Source organism: Chamaea fasciata, unplaced genomic scaffold, assembly GCF_029207755.1.
Source record: "Chamaea fasciata isolate MVZ Bird 193981 ecotype frontalis unplaced genomic scaffold, bChaFas1.0.hap1 SCAF_4, whole genome shotgun sequence".
Taxonomy (NCBI): Eukaryota; Metazoa; Chordata; class Aves; order Passeriformes; family Sylviidae; genus Chamaea; species Chamaea fasciata.
In genome coordinates, this window is record NW_027094089.1 from 12,336,827 (window position 1) to 12,354,419 (window position 17,593).

At 38.1% G+C, this 17,593-nt stretch overlaps 1 protein-coding gene across 1 annotated transcript; it reads right to left on the reverse strand.

Moving 5' to 3' along the window:
* Positions 1 to 2,064: 2,064 nt before the first annotated feature.
* Positions 2,065 to 8,515, reverse strand: LOC136288089 (programmed cell death 1 ligand 1-like). The gene is made up of 6 exons (XM_066180854.1): positions 8,453 to 8,515; positions 7,447 to 7,797; positions 6,728 to 7,009; positions 5,420 to 5,530; positions 3,792 to 3,842; positions 2,065 to 2,144 (listed from the first exon to the last, which is right to left on the reverse strand). The coding sequence occupies exons 1-6, from the start codon at positions 8,505 to 8,507 to the stop codon at positions 2,065 to 2,067; spliced, it is 930 nt and encodes a 309-aa protein (XP_066036951.1). The 5' UTR covers positions 8,508 to 8,515.
* Positions 8,516 to 17,593: the final 9,078 nt, after the last annotated feature.

Below are 17,593 nucleotides of genomic sequence, written 5' to 3' on the forward strand. Positions count from 1 at the left end.
AATAGAATTGTGAATACCGCTGTAATAAATTATTTTCATGTGTGCCTAATCCCCCACCGCCAAAAGCTATGCACTTAGCAAAATGTTACATAACAATAACTTGAGGAATGGGATCTAGGAACAGGTTTCTTCAGCATTTCTGTGTAATCACATGTGCATGTATTTCATGTCCTAGAAGTAAGTAGATTTTCCTTTCTCCATTCCAAAGAAGACCATCCAAAATGGCCATCTAAAACAAGGGCTGTTCTTCTTAAATGTCCAAAGAATTCTATCATTCCCAAACTGTAAATCAGAAGAGCAATGAGCAGTAACCAAGTAGTGCCAGCTATATCATGAGGAAATTAAATGCCCAAAATGCTTTTCAAAGAAAGATATCAAAAAGCTCAGTAATATTTAATTTCCAAGCTATATTTGCCAGGAGTTTTAAATCATCTTTTTCAGGCTTAGCTGCCTGAAAAATCTGGTATTTTAAGGACTGAAAATGCCCTGTATGTATGGCATCTTGTCTTGTTGCTCCATCATCTTCTATGAAGATCAAAGTATTTAAAAGATTCTTCAAAAGATGGAAAACCAGTTTTATGCAGGAAATTGAGAGCTCAGGTGAAGAAGGAAGAAAAAAAGGTTCAGAAGAGGACCTATCAAAAACTAGCAATGAAATTCATGATGGTCTTGGACCTAAAGTGCTTTACCTGAAAGATATTTTCAACTAAATGTGTCTTTAAAAGACACATTTGCCTAAACTTGAGAAGGTGGAAATTTCAATATTTAAATAAATACCTCAGTATCTAGTCTCATATACAGAAGCCTGCATTCAGAAATTTTCTATGCTATAATAATTATTTTAACTTCATTAACTTCATTTTTTCCTGTGTTACAACAATATAGAAGATTGCCATCAAACAATAAATACAAAAAGATTAATATCCCCTTGAATAGAGCACAGAACATTTGAGCTGTCAAATCTTCACAACAGAGGAAAATAATCTTCCCCTGCTCTCACTAGGTCTTCTCAATTTGCATATCTGTAACAGGAAGAATTATAAGAAAAAATTACAAAATTATGTAGGCACAGAACAATTCATAGCTTTGGGCCCCTTTCCTAGAGTTTGGAGGTACCAAAATGTCTCCTTCATTGTCAAAATTTGAGATCTAAAATTAAATTAATTAAAAGATCATGGGAGGAAATAAAGTGGTAGTTCAAACATACTTGTAGGAAGTGCTTTTTAGCAAATACTGTAAGATTGCTGTTGCTTGGGTCCCCCTTTCTTTTAAAACCTTTTAAAATTCTTTCAAATACATTTAGTCTTCCATTTGTCAATAATCTAGTGGCATATCCCCAGGCCCTTACTCTTTGACTTGAAGATCTATACCTGCAGGACCAGCAGGCTTACCTGTAAGTTTAATGTAGTAAAGTGTAGCAGGGAGGGATTTGGGATGCAATTAATGCAAGAAGTCAGCAAGAAAGTGAGAGAAAAACCTCAGTAATTCCACCCTCCTGTTCCACACCACGGGTTGTTTCATAGATTTGAGATATTTGATCATATATTTTCTTGCTTTGTTGAGACAGAATCACATAGCTTGGGACCTGCTCAGGTGGCTGTGATGGGTTCCTGTCTCCTCCCTCATTGCAATCACCACCCTTAGAGGTGTGTATGAACAACTCTTTCTATAGCAAAAATGCAAGTTCTGGAAAAAACAACTGGTTTGGGTTGTTATATATCTCCACATCACATTTTCCTTTCCTTATATCTTTACTTTCTATTTTAAAAAACAGATTCATTATTTTATGTAACAAACAGTACACAATGAGTTACAATTGCCATGGTTTAGTTGAGGTTAGGGCTGGGTTGGACTTGATAATCTTGGAGGTCTCTTCCAACCTAGTGATTCTGTGACTCTGTGATTCTACGATGGTGAGTTTGTAAGACACAGAATGAGAGGCTGTATTTCTCTTGAAGTTTCTGTCTGTTGAAACAATAGGCTAAATAAACCAGCCTTGAATCAGTGCTCCAGTGACCAGGGATGATTTATGCTGTGTGCAATTTGCTACTGATTTTTCCTTTGTCATTTATACTTACATTTCAGCTCTCTGTCTTCAAAAGAAGCATCTCTGCAGTCATGTATATCCTTATCTTTTGACAGCCCTGTAAGCAAAGGACATACATACGCACAGCAGTGAGTATAGCTTTAACTTTTTCTATAGTGGTAAATCTGTGTTAGAAACTGCCACCTCAGGCCACACAGGATCTAGAGTGACTTGAGTGCAGAGCAAGGGATGAGATTAACACCAAATCCATGTCCATTTGGGTAAGAATTCTCAAGAGAGTTTTCCTTACAAAAAACACCAGTGGCTAGCATGAACTAATTTTCACACAACAATTTAATTTGTGGTGGTCTCCAAAAAAACCATACAACAAATTAAAAATAAATCAACCATTAATCATCCTGAGAGGCAGCAAAAGGATTTTAATCTCTTCTCTCCTAGTGTAAATATTACGTCTCTTCACTCTTCTCTTCAGTTCCTTCAGTACTACCTGCCATGGTGGTACTGGCCTTCCACTGAGATTTGCTTATAGTAAATAACATCAATATCACAACACAGAAACTAAAGCTTCCCTGTGTTTCTCTCAATGGGGCCAAACTCTCTGTCATGAATGTTGGGACAAAGACCCTCAAATGCATGCTATGATACTGGAGAAAACAGAGGAATGTGTCAATGCAGTTCATATTGCAGCACTAATTTGCACATCAGGATGTGATGCCATTCTGAGGTATTCTATTCCAGGGAGCCTGGTCCCTATTGCAGGCTTTCCAAAACACAGCATGCTGCTCTGTCCTTTTCTTGTGCTTATCAGGAGTGCATCAGTTCCTGGAACAAATACACTTTTCTTCCACATTTTCCTTTCAAAAGGATGACACAGTCATGAAAATCCACTCTTCAATTGTAATTTATAGGTGTTACGTAAATGAAATTGTCTTGGGTTTTGTAAAGAACATGTTATTCTATTCCATGTGTTGAAACTGGGTGGAGCAGAATTGCATTTCTTTGCCCAAATGGGTCAGTGTCGCTTATCAGATGGTGGAGTGTTACTTCATTGTTCCACTACCCCCATGGGGATATCTTCTGCTAATGGACCGTTAAAAGCTCACCAATGACATGACACATTACATCATACTATTGCAAGATGCTCCACACAGGGAGGAGGAGCCAAACCATCTTAACCTAGATAAAAAGGAGCCACAGTGCCACCAGGTATCCAGTTTTCCACCGGATCCCTGGAGAAAGACCGGATCCATCTCACCATTACTGGACCCTTTTTCTTCAACGGGACCATCTCTACTCCAACAGAACCACATCTACCACTCCAGGAGAGCTTACTTTAGACTGCTTCCAACACCCTGACCAACAGAGTGTCAGGTTGTATTTCTGACTCTGCCAGGGTTTTCTAGGGTTTTTTGTTTGTTTATTTGCTTGCTTATTCTTCTGTACTACATTTGTATTTTTATATCCCTAGTAAAGAACTGCTATACCTATTCCCAAAATCTTTGCCTGACAGCCTTTTAATTGCAAATTTATAACAATTTGGAAAAGGGGGGAGGGGCTTACATTTCAAGGGAGACTCCAGCCTTCCCTGGCAAATACCTGTCTATCTAAACCAAGACAGAAATGTAGAAAGGAAAATCAAAATCGAATTTAATCGCCATTTGGTTGTCACCATTACAAAGTTAATTCTCAAGCAATTATTTTCACAAGAATCACACTTTGCTAGATTTAAGTCATATGTACATACTTGCTATTGATGAACTCGCCACAGGTGTCCTGTTGCTCATATTTTCTCTAGCTGAAAGAAAACAAAAGAGAAAGAAATTTAAAGAACCACCCAAAATACTTGCTTTAGAGCTAATGAGGAGCTTAAACACATTGGTAGGAGGGGCACATTTAGCACAGTGTAATCATTTGTTTTCAAAACACTAGATTTCTTCAAAGACTTTAAAATAAATTCTTCATTGCTCCCAGTCTGTTGGTTTCCTTTGCAACTTTGTTGTTTTTTTTTTTTTCTAAGCCAGAACTTCATTGATACTATACACTAACATCACTGGAATATACTTGTTCAAATGGTTTCCCATTGCATCTCTTCATACAGAATTTGAACATATCAGAAAACAGGGAACAAAAAACAGATCATCTTCTCAGTGCTTTTTGAGGGGAAAAATGCTGACATTCTAAGAAGATTCTGTTCTGAGAAAATCACTTCTCCGGTAACTCAGGACAGCTTGGGGTTTAAGACAAAAACCTATTGTCACTAGTTTAGCTTTTGAATCAACTTGTAATTTACCACATACACACCACTCACACATGTATGTGTGTATATGTAGATAGACATGAAATCTAATGTGATATACATTATCACATACACACAAACAATAAATATTACTCAGGCAACCTAGGAAACTTCTGACCTTCACTGAAATCCCCAGTGGGATTCTTTTGAGCAGTCAAGGATTTTGCTATCCCTTCTTCCACTTTCATGTTCTGCTCCTATTCCTATCATGTTCTTAGGGCAAGTATATTCTTACACCTGCAGGATTACCTACAGACTTTTTTGCAGCCTGTTAGAATCACCTGCGAGCCTGTTAAGCTTATGAAAACTTCTCTCAGGACATTTTCATAGCCACCCTGCTCCCCCACCCAACCTGTGAATGAAAAAGAAATTAAGAGTAATTCTTTCAGTTTAAATAACAAGTTTAAACCCCTTTTTTTCTTTATTTTGGGTGCTAACTATATTCTTTTCATACTCAGATAACCTAAAAATTATTTCTCCAAGTTTCTCTTTGTTAGCTAGCAAGTGAAAATAAATTACTGCCAATGCTTTAGCTTTTCAACATAATGTGATGTTGATAATGTCTAATATTAATTTGTGAAATGAACTGAGAAAGCTCAAAACTGAGTAAGGAAATCAATTAAATGGTATGAAGACTGAGTGAGAATATTCTCTTAAAAAACAGGTGCTCACAGTTCAGTGAAAATTTTCAGAGAATACAGAAAAACAACCACTAAAAGACCTCCAGTACCCTGTCTGCTACCAGCTTTCTGGTCCCCAGTCAAAGGGGAGGTCACAACAGGAATCTTCAATTTCCAGTAGGTTAAAAAAAAGTGCTTTCCTACTGGAATAGGTTAGACACTAATCTTACTGCTATACATCCTTATCTATAAGAAAAATTAACGGACATGCATGAGTAAGTGGTTTGTGAGGGGCTGATAACCTATTTCACTCTGTCAACTTGCTAATATCTACCTAAGTCCAGCAAAGAGAAATAAACAATGTGGTAAAAAATTGTCTCATTCCACTCAGCGAGGATGAATTAACAGAGCAGATTGATAATAACAGAGATACTCTGAAATAAATAATTTGCATACCTTTTCTTATGCAGAGCAGAAATAGAAGACCTGATCCAACAAAAGCAGTAGCAATGAGAGCTGCTCCAACAAAGCGTCTACTCTCAGTCTGGAGAATGCCATCAGTTGAATCTTCAAGAAAAACAAGTTGAGGATAAGACATTACAGAATTGCATAAGATCCTCCCTTTGCCTTTTATTTTCACTCTATTATTTTTGCTATGAGCAGTTAAGACATGATAACAACATTATAGATTGTATCTAAGGTTAGGTGCTAATGGTGCACTTAACTTTTTTTCAAATAAAGGGAGGGGAAGAACATATTAATATTTGTCTTTGTTCTCTGCATCATGTGATAGTGCTTTTAATCTCATCAGAATTCTGCTTGTCAGAGTGTTACATCTGGTTTAGTTTCCCATCAGGATTACAGAAAAAAAGCTAATTGGAAAAGAGGACAGAGTTCCTTTCATTTGGTAAAGCTCTAAATGCAAATGGTAAATGGTCTCCTTGAATCCCAGGTATTTTTCTTGTTAAAATCAAACTTGCCCATTGAAAGATTGACTTGGCTTTCTCACTCTAACCTTCCTGTTTCAAGCCCTTGCCAGGCCCAAAAAGTGTGCCCTCACAGGTGTTTTTAAAACTAGGTGATGAACTGGACCTGGGAAATGACCTGACAAAGTGACAGTCTGACAAAGAGAAACGCTATTTTTGAGTTGGATCAGATCTCCAGTCTGGTTGAAAATGGATCAGGCTACAATGCAGAAAAGAACAATCAAAAGCAAAAGCAGCAGAGGAGCTGCCCAGTTAAAAGGTCTATTAGGAATTGTATTGGTCCTGCCCATTTATGAGTTTTCCTTCAATTCAGACTTTATGAGCAAAAAAAAAATCTGTGTACAATTAGTTAACTTTAAATATGCTCAAAGCAAAGGCTGTAGTGACAGGAAAAGACCATATTGTTCAAGTTTATGTGACAGTAATTATCAACAAAATAGAATATTCTTGGCAGATGTTTTAATTTATATGGGAGGATTTAATATCCAGGTGCTGAGCTGCATGTCTTCCAAAAATGGAACTTTTTTGACATTTAGACTCAATTTCCACATACCTGCAGACCAGACAAAATTGCTGTCTTTGAATTCTGATCATACATTCATGATGAACATGTTAGCATGTGAAAGTGTACATAAATAACAAAACTTAATCACACAGGTATTTCTTTCTAGCCTCTTCAAAATTAGGAAAGATTAACAAATCATGGCTGATTTGGCTGGGATAAAATCACATTAGCACCTTGAAGTGTATTACCATAAATGAAATTTAGAAGTGTTACCTGCTATGTGTAAAATGGCAGATGTGTTTTCTTGCAGCTCTTTATTCCAGAATATACAGTAAAAAATCTCATCAATTCCACTTTTGATTGTAAGGGTACTTGTCACGTGGTACAACTGGTCACTTCCAGTTTCAAATCTTGTGTTTGCCTTATCAGTCAAATCTTCGTAGTTTCTGTTTTGCCATATCACTTCAGCTTCTGGATATCCTTCTGACTGACATGTCAACTTCCATTCATTGTGTTCTGTGCTCACCACTCTTTGGTTTATAATTCTGTAAGGAGCTAAACAATCGGGAAAAAAAATCATTAGCAATAGGAAACTAGAAGAACAACCTGTATTAAATGCAAGAGACCTTTTTCACCAGCCCCAGGGTCAAACTTCAGCTTGGATTTTGACAGGAAAAGTAACACTAATGTGTCTGTAACTAAGGTACAGGATTTATGACAATTTTCATGTGGTTTAGAAAGCTCAATAGGCTTTGTACTGTCTACATGATTTTGCAACCCCATTCCTTACATGTCATTGGGGACTTAAAGAACAGAACACAGATTCAACCTAAACAGCTGTGCCAAGTTATACAGCTGCGCAAGCACCATCGGACAGCTCCTTGTCTCCGATGATGTTTCTTTAACTGCTAATCCAGATATGTCTTACTTCAGGGTCTCCTCTGAAATCTTTAAAAAGTATCAGAGTATTGAACCTCTGGTAGCACACGCACCCTTAACTTTCAGATGGATTGTCTTGTAGTCGGCTCCCCCATAGATAATAACACAGCGGTAAACCCCTGCATCTCTGAGCTTCACATCACTGATCTGAAGGAGAGACTGTCCCAAGGTCAGATTCTCTTTCAACAATTTTATTCTTCCCCTAAAGTCACTGTGCTGATTTTTGAGGTCTTCCTTTCCTTTGTTAAGTTCATAAACCTGCTTCAACTCATCTTTCTTTTCCCAGCTGACACTTAAATCTCTAAACTCTAATTTCCCATTCACTGGAAATGTGCATTCCATGGTCACATTGTTGCCACGTTCCACAGTGCAGAGTGACTGAGGAGCTTCAACAGTGAATAGAGCTGAAAAACAAAATTTGGAAGAAAAGTTAGTTTTTCAATAATACACCTAATCTTTGAAGTCATGTCTTACCATATTGATAGGAAATTTTAAGGACCAAAGTATCTGAAAAGTTAAGCATTTTGGTATGTACTTGTCCAAGTGTGTGACAAAACACAAGACCTCTGCTGTATGCACACACTTGTGCACACACACGCACTGTGATGCTGTACTAGAAACAGTGAACTGTATATGCACAGCCACTCAGCTGTTGCTTTGACAACACTGCTGTGGTAACAGGCAAGTGTTAGTGCCTCCAATGGGAATGTTCTTTTTGTATAAATGCCAATTGTTTTTACCCACAATGTTAAAGAATACACAACAATTCCCAGGTTTGACAGAGCCTAGAAAACTTTTTGTGTAATGCCAAATAGTTCCTTACTGGAAATGGTGCCTCTGCTGGAACACTGATAGGGATTTTAACCTGGCCCCATATCAAAATAAATGCATCTGGTTTAATGTAAAGCCATACTTAGACCTTTTTACTTAAAATATCAATGAAAAACCTAAAATTCTAGCAGCTGAAGGAAAACTGGGGAAATTAACATTTCTGTGCCTATACATGGAAAGAAAACATACTAAAACAGTTCTACTGCTTTTCACGACTTGGCTTCTTACCATTTAGGAAATGCCAGTAGAATAAAAATGTATACAAAAACAAAGGCCTTCCCATGATGTAGATTGAACCTAAAATGATAAAATAAGAGACAAATATAAACACATACTCATTTTCTTACTTGCACTGTCAAATACACTTTATAGTCAGTCCACACAAAGAACTGGACAGAAGACACTGAATTCCACCTTATTTAAAAACAGGATGAAACTGCACCCAGTAGATAATCAGGCAAAAATCTTCCTGCATGGGTGGGTCCAGAAAAAAATTTTACTTTATTTGCATTAAACATCTGTTCTTGGCTATAGCTAAACAGATACTTTATCATTATCTGTTGATTTGTAAATAAGTATTCACAAATACCCAATTGTTCCTGTAACTGTAGCAGGGAATGTTGCCCTTAATAGGAGAATGAAAGAATTTTCTATACTCAGTCAGTGCAGGAAATAGAACGTGGTTCTTCCCCACCTGTCTGCTTTAGTTTAACATACAGTGAATACACCCGGCTTTTTAACCCTGGTCCCACAGTACTTATCAGAAGGCTCACAAAGTTACATTTATTGTGAAAACAATTCATGCAGTAGTTAATCTCATAACATGTATTTACACAATAACAACTATTTATCAACTATTCACAGAATAGTGCCTTTGTAAAACAGTGACAAAGCCAGCCAGTCTACAAGCAGAACCTATTGCCTTGAATACCTGCTGCTTTACCTCTAAATACAAAAGTAATTTCCCTTTTCTGTCAGAAGTTTTTCCCCTCTTTATTGACATAGGATTTATAGTCCTACCCAACATTTAAAGATTTTAAAGTGCTTATTAATATCAACTCATACATTTAATCTTCACACACCCACTGCTTTTAAATCTGTATTTCAAGTCAGAACAATAGTAATACCCAGTAGTGCCATCATTTTTCAAATTACTGTTAAGAAAAATTCAAACACCCTAACAGATATCTTTCATGAATACAGAAAATGGTAATTTTTTTTCTAAAAAAAGTCCTAATTTTGAATAGCCAAACATACACAAAAATAAGAAAGGATTGCTTTTAGCTGTTTTCTAGTGGTAGTTTCAGAATTTGTATTAGAAATTAGACAACTGTGTTACCCACAACACTTCCTAACTGATGAAATTCTATCTTGACTGCCATTCTTCACGATTTTTGTAAAATGTTTTGTCCTTCTTTCTCTGATGGTCAACTTTAAGATGATAGTGAAAAAACAATACTGTTCTGAATTCATAAGACACATGTGCCTTTACAGTGCTGTGGCTTAAGGGAACTAGACTCCTTATAACAATTTGATTTAAGCTATTTCTTCCTCGGATTGCTGCTACCTGGTCCCAACAGCTGATTTGCAGCAAGCAACGCATATGGAGCTGAGAAAGGAAGGCAATCTACTACATTGTTAACAATGTAGACATGATCTAAAAAAAAGTGCAGGAAAAATACAAAGGTTCTTAGGGTGAAAGACCTGATTAATTGATAAATCCTAGGCTTCATAAAATGGTTGGGTACCGGACTTGTTCCTTAGCCAGAAGTGATGTTCTTGAAAGCACTAGAAAATTGCAGGCCAATACTGTGGGTCCCCAGGAGCTTCTCTGAACATGTATGCATTGGAATGCCTCCATCATGATTTTCCTGCTCCAGACCACCAGCTAAGCTCCAAAGTAAAGCTTCTCAAACCAGATAGAGATATATCAATCTCACAAATGTGCCATAATCACCCTTATTCTCAAGACAAGCCTGCCACTGAGACTGACTGGGTATTGTGCACTCCCCATGTCAGAATGACCAGAGTTGCAGAACACTCAGAGTCAAAATATGTTTTTTTGTGGCTTTTGTTGTTGTTGTTGTTTGGGTTGGGTTTTTTTTTTTGGGGGGGGGGGGTGGTGTTGGGTTTTTTTTGGGTTTTTTTGGTTTTGAAGTAGAGACTGTAAACTGCTCAGAACAAAGCAGACTACCTGAACTAGTACACTGCTTGGGACAAACAATATGTGCACCACAGTCAGGATACTGTAAGATACCCACACTCCTGCCTGCACCTATCCACCTTTTTGATAGGAAAACTGAATGTTAGCATGATCTCCAAGAGAGGTGTCCTAATTAACTCCTGGAAGACAGATGACAACTTAGCTTTTATAGTCCTAAGACCCATGTTTATGTCCTGCAATTGCTGAAATTTATTAGCATGCTTTCTCCCATTGTAGAGGAAAAGAAGCTTTACAACACACAAAAGAAGTATGACTAATACTTACAAATTTCCTCAAGACTGAGAAAGTTTGCTGCTGTATTCAATTTTTCAGTTTCAGAGGGAAAAAATGTAGGTCCAGGTCAAATCCAGGTGCGCATGCAAAAAGAAAACCACTGCAATAACCATTATAGAACATTCTGTTTTACTCTGAGCAGAAGGATCCTCTGGATCAGTTAGAGACCTTGCTACCTGCTTGCTGTTTTTCTTAAAAAACCTACCACAATGCCCCTTCTGTCCTCCTGCCAGCTTCCAACATCTGTTGCAAATAGTTTTTTAAAAGCAAAATATATTCACTGTGCAAATTGCTCCTCAGTACTGCTGCTGCATGTTTGTGCCACAATCAAATGAAAAAGACAGAAAAAACAGAACTATTTGTCAAAAGACTTCATGTGACCACTTAAATGTTTACGTAACTACACCTACTTCTTAAGGAAACTTCCCCATTATTGGAAAGTTCCCCAGTAGGGAAAATTCTGTATTGCTAACAGTGGTTCAGTGTAACCAAAGACATAAATGTTGCAAAAATTAGAACATAAAATGCCATGGGCGTTTTAAGAAACATATAATCCAGTCAAAGCTATATATGAGTACCAGGAACACCAACTGCAAGTGGTCAGCAATCTACACAGAGTCAGGGTCCCTAGATTATTAATCTCAAACAGTGCCAAACAGCTGCTAACATCAACTAGAATTTTCTACACAGGTTTTTGATGTCTGTAAAGGTAATAGGAATGGAAATAATATAGGAATAACAGGAAAAGCCTTTTCTACCCTCCTCTTGTAAAGACAGATATTCTCTTCCAAAGATTTGCACACAATGAAAGCCCCTTGCCTTGCTACTGTGTAGTAAGAGTTCTTAATCCTGTGTGCTACGTTAGCAAAAAATAGAGAGCACTGTCTTTTTAATTTTCTTGATTCTAGAAGTCATTTAAGAATACAGAACCCCCCTCAAGTGTTAGAAGCAAAATTAGGTACTCACATTAACTTGTAGACTGTAGTGGGAGAACCGGGTCAACAGCACAAAATACAACTCTAAACATGTTGCAGTGTAAATTCATTCTCTTGAGCCGTCTTCACATACCTCAGAAAAGGGTTGAAATTCTCAGAAGAGTTAAATTACTGTGAAATGATCACTCTAAAAATTTTCAGTGTTTTCTTCTTTCCACTTGACAGCCCGCTCACTGTATCTGTCATGGAAGAAAAACCACATAATGTACAAAACTGATTAATGTTTTTACTTGATGTGTGAGATGAATGTGGAAACAGTGGTATATAGAATAGCTGAATGTAACACTTAGGTTGTAACAACCTTAGGAGATTGAGGGGGTGGATATCTTCAGTAGGTGAGACAGATAAATGTTAATTTCCACTGGGGTTTTTTTGCTGCTCTTAAAAATAGGCTAAATTATATTGTCTTAGAAAAGAAAAAGGTGCAACAGAAAGAAACTGAAACACATTTATAAAATACTGTGAGATCAGAGAAGCCGATGATGCAGTGACCTGTCAATGTCAGGAAGTTTCTGCCTTTTTTTGTCTCTTGCTCCGAGGTCACAGGGTTACATTTTCCATATAAATGTTTAGCAGCAAATAAAAGACCAGGACAAGAGGGGGTTTGTTTTGTTGAGTTTCTTTTTGTTCTTATTGTTTAATTTTGTTGTATATACACACATACTCCTATATATATACACACATACACATCTACATGCACACAAACACATTTTACTGCACAGTTCTATACTGCCGTGGTGGGGTTTGAGTTTTAAGGTTTTTTCACCTGTTTTACAACAAAATTCCCAGACACCTATCTCAGTCCTGCCTGTCACCGGGCATTCTCGAGGACAGCAGATGTCTTCAGGGAGAACGCACCCGGGCAGGCTCGGGCGGCCGCCGACGCCGTGGTCGCCTCAGCGCGGGATGAGATCGGTGCAGCACCGGGATGTGTCTCCGCTGCCGGCAGCCCCGCGTCCCGCAGAGCTGCTGTCCAGCTTCTCCCTGTCTGGAAGCTCCTCCCTGCCTGGGGGCTCCTCCCTGTCTGGAGGCTCCTTCCTGCCTGGGGGTTCCTCTTTGTTCGGGGGCTCCTCCCTGCCTGGGGGCTCCTCTCTGCCGGGGGGTGTCTCCGCGGGCGCCGAGGCTGTGCGGAGCGTGTCCCGCCCCAGCTCGGCCCGGCCTCTGTCGGATCAGGTGTGTCGCAGCCCGGCCGCGGCCCCCGCCGCTGCTGGTGCGCCGGCCGTGGCGATGCCGGGAACTGCTCCCGGCCGCGGCCCTTCGCGGAAACCCGTCCCGAAAACCCCCAGGGCCGTGCTCCTAAGCCCTACGTTTCCCAGCGCTTCAGCTGTGGCGGAACAGTGAGTTCTCCAGGCAACTTGTCTTTTCCGAAAAGAAAGCCGAGAGCTCTAGAAAACAAAACCAAAAGCGGCATCAGTACCTCCCCTACCCCATCCTGCTTCCCTTGCCTTTTCCTTATCCTGTATTTTATTTTACACTCCTTTTTCTTTTCTTTTCTTTTCTTTTCTTTTCTTTTCTTTTCTTTTCTTTTCTTTTCTTTTCTTTTCTTTTCTTTTCTTTTCTTTTCTTTTCTTTTCTTTTCTTTTCTTTTCTTTTCTCTTTTCCTTTCCTTTCCTTTCCTTTCCTTTCCTTTCCTTTCCTTTCCTTTCCTTTCCTTTCCTTTCCTTTCCTTTCCTTTCCTTTCCTTTCCTTTTCCTTTCCTTTCCTTTCTTTTCCTTTCCTTTCCTTTCCTTTCCTTTCCTTTCCTTTCCTTTCCTTTCCTTTCCTTTCCTTTCCTTTCCTTTCCTTTCCTTTCCTTTCCTTTCCTTTCCTTTCCTTTCCTTTCCTTTCCTTTCCTTTCCTTTCCTTTCCTTTCCTTTCCTTTCCTTTCCTTTCCTTTTTTCTTATTTTTTTTTTTTAACGTGGTGAAATCTCTGTTCACTTGCTAAACGAATGGCTTACATGGCTGATACATACTCATGTGGAGAATGACTGATGTTAAAGGACTGAAAATTATGACACTGCATCCAGGATATCCATAAATTCTAGGAGCTATATCCTGCTTCTCCAGAGATGTAGAAGCAATTTATTTAAATAGCTCTATTCCCTGCCACTTAAGGAGCTTTCTGGGAGACAAACCTCCAATTTAATTATGTGAAAATACAATCTGGAAATACAATGTTGTGTATAGCTTCTTTGCGGCAATAATATTTCTGATGTTATGAAACATAACCCTAACAAGATCTCAGCCATATTTTTTCTGCAAGAAAGCAACCCTGAAATAGGAATATTACTCAGGACATTGTTAACCAAGGAGCCATTGTGAGAATGGTTTACTAATGAGTATATTTACAGAGTGAAATACAAATCAAATACAAAATTGCGATCCGTGGTAGCATACACATCTCAGAGATGTGTGCTGAAGGAGGGGAAGGACACCCAAACCTCTATGCTCTCTTTGCCCTAAGCATCTGGTACTGTCGCCTGCAATATGTGGCTAATGGTTTTATGGGCCATAAGCTATTAGGTGGTTGAGAAACCACAGGAATCACTTCCTGGAATCCATTGGGGTTTCTGTTGATACAGCATATTTATATGAAGGTGTCTAACAACCATCAGTTTAATCATGTTCAAATCTTCCAAAACCATATAACATGAGTCCCTCAGAAAGAAGGAAATAGATATTAGGTAATGCAATAAAAACTCCTCTGCACACCCCTCACACATACCCCCAGAGAGACAATGACTGCTGTCGTTGCTGCTTCCAGGCCCTTCCCAGGGGATATCAGCCCAACGGAGACCCACCTCCACAAGCACAGAGGAGCACAGTGGGCTCAAAGCAGGTAGCAGCCCAAATAAAGGACTCAGAGGAAGCTCATATTTTAATAAGCTTCATATAGTTTAGCACTAAACATGACATTTGTAAATGGCGAATTTACTTACGTGGCTATGTGGTGTACACGACTTACAAAACAGTCATAAAACCAGACAAAATAATCGTAAACCAAGCTGTGAAGTTTCTTTCCAGTAAGAGCAAAAAATGACTACAAAAATATTCCCAGAATGAAGTGGAAGCTTCTAGTTTATGATAAATGCTTTAAGTTAACTAAGAAGATCAGATAACATGGGAACTTCCCCTACAACAAACAAAAAATGCTGTGTCAAAGCTACAGGTTTATCTTAGCTCTGTGTAGCTGCTAGAATTTTCCTTCACACAACTCCTATTTTCAGAAGTCAAATAGTAAAACAAAAAAATAGGTAAAAATCTCCAAAGTTGCAATAATCTTTCTTCATTAACACAGAGTATTAGAAAATGAGATTGTTTTGCTGAACATTCATTGCTAAAATCTAAAATAAACCCTAAAAGGTTATTGTCACAAGTTAAATAATTAGTTATTATGGGGTTAAAATGTCTTATATTCATCTATGTTTACAGTCAGTACACTTCTAACTTAAGTAAATACACTATGGTGAAACAAGAAAATTGGCTTGCTAAATACTACAAATTCAGGACATTGATCTGTACTTCTTTCAAACTAACTTTTTTGATTGATAGATTTTGGAATTTATTTTGTAGATGATCTTTCAAGTTCAATGAAATCAATCAGGCAGACTGATACAGATATAACCTATTTTCCAGATACTAGTTTTACAGGCTATTTCTAGCATGGTATGTTTCCTTCTCAATCTGGATTATATAATTGAAGAAAATAATGAATTGCTTAACATCCAAATCATTATGGTAAAATTCAAACTGGTGCATCCAAGTGGACTACATATAAAGATAGGAGAAAGAACATTTGATTTCTTTCAAATATTTCTTCTGGTTCTGATTCTATTTTTCTCTTTCTTCCTCATCATGTAAAAATCGCAAATAAATTATCCAATAAATATCTGCATTGGCACAAATGATAATTAATTCCATTTTTAGTTGACTCAGTTTTTTTTGTTAGGTATCACATTTAGCATTTCCAAGGTTCAATTATTTTTGGACCAGCTGTTTGTGGAGAAAACACATAATTTAAATATTATTCTTTAAAAAATGATAAAAGCAAGGGAGACATAAGTGCCTTTCTAATGGCTGCCATATTTGTGTTACTATCAAATGTCTTTATGACTGTGCATGGGTCTTTTGTAATGGCAGCAATACCTGTAGCTTTCTGGATTAGAGAAACACTGCCTGCCTTCAGAAATGCTGACAATCTAAGAGCACCATGCAATATATGATGCTGTCTGATTTTTTTCTGTGCTCTCCATACCATGACCTAACAGACTGGGAATTGAAACAGGAGAGGCTATGTCCCCCGGTGTGGTGCCATGAATATTGACAGTATCAGTGAAGTCACATAATTCAGCTCATATCTGGACCTGCAAGTGGTACCAACAGAGAGGCAAGAGCTGCAGCCCCTGTTTCAGCTATATCAGACTGGCAGTGTTTGCAGTCTGATATTGCTGAAAACCAGCCTCCCTTTCACAGGCATTAATCACAGTGGCTTCTTATGTCCTATGGAAACTAGCCTCCATTCTCTATGCTACTTCTTAAATCCTAGATACTTACTTCATTTCCCTAGCAATAAGCCACAGTTCTGCCTCTTCACCTGTCCCTTATCTATTCCTGTGCTATTGAAATCTGCTACCACATCGTGTTAACCTCTCCACAGAAAGCAGACCTCTGTAATACAGAGGTCTGCTAGAGCTGCAGTATAGAGGTCTACTACACTCTGAAACGCTTTTCTCCTCAAGAAAAGGTTTGGACAGACCAAAAGGTTTTGCTTGGTTGCAAGGGGCTCAGTGGGTGAAGATGGATGGTATCTCTGGTAACCTGCTTTGAAAGAACATCATATTCTCGCAAATTTATCAGTGAGACACCCATCAACTACAATTCTCTCTGATGAAGTCTAGTTAAAGTAATACCTGTCAGTAGCTGTCAGTGCAGTAGTGCCATCTTGCGTGGAGCTGGAGTATACCCAAGAAATTTCTCCCCCGGATCTCTGCGGCATCAGAGATCCAGAGGAGAAATTAGATTCTTGTTAAATACTTCAAAAAGTCATAGGCATTTTCAAAATATAACTAAAATCGTTCAAGTTCTTAGAAGTTCTTTACTTCGAGTCCTTTACTTCAAGTAAAAATGGTAAACAAGTTTCCACAACAGAGAAATCATTGTTTTTTCCTTACTTTTCTCTCATTTTTGCTGTACCAGTAATAAAAAAAAAAGGGGGGGAGGAGAGGAAAAATGTGAAGACAGCTGTCTTCTCAGTATTCTTTTAAAATAAAACTATTTGAAAAATGCCTGAATTTAGAAAATAAGTATTGGCAAAAACAACGTTTTCAGGTCAAGATGTCAGCACATTGAATGAGTAGACTGTTTCTGGAAAAACATTAATTCTGTGGTAAGACAAGATGTCAAATTGCACTATGAGGTGGTGTTTCAAGTGTTGTGTATCCTCACAGACTCAAACTGGAAGACTGAATGAGTTACTTTTTAGTGCCAAAAGAAGCCTGGATATTAGAGCATGGTGCTAATATAATCAGGGTTGTAGGTTTGATCGTCATTTGGGCCATTCTCTCTAGAGTCAGACTCAATGATCCGTGTGGGTCTCTTCCAACTCAGAGTATTCTGTTATTCTGTAATTCTAGCACTTATTTGTATCACTGTTTTAAATGGCAACTGACAGAGCATAATTTCTGATTCAATATTTTTAAGAATGAAAATTTTAATTTTTTGGATTTCAAAGCCAGCCTGTAATTATGGATGGTGATGCCATGAAAACATTCTTACACATGATGAAAAGCAGAGCAAGATACAAGTGTTAAGTGACAAAGGCGTTTTTAATTATTTTCCTTGTTGATTTACATGTGTTGCTTAGATACATCACACTCGAGTGCTGAGCCTACCAGGGC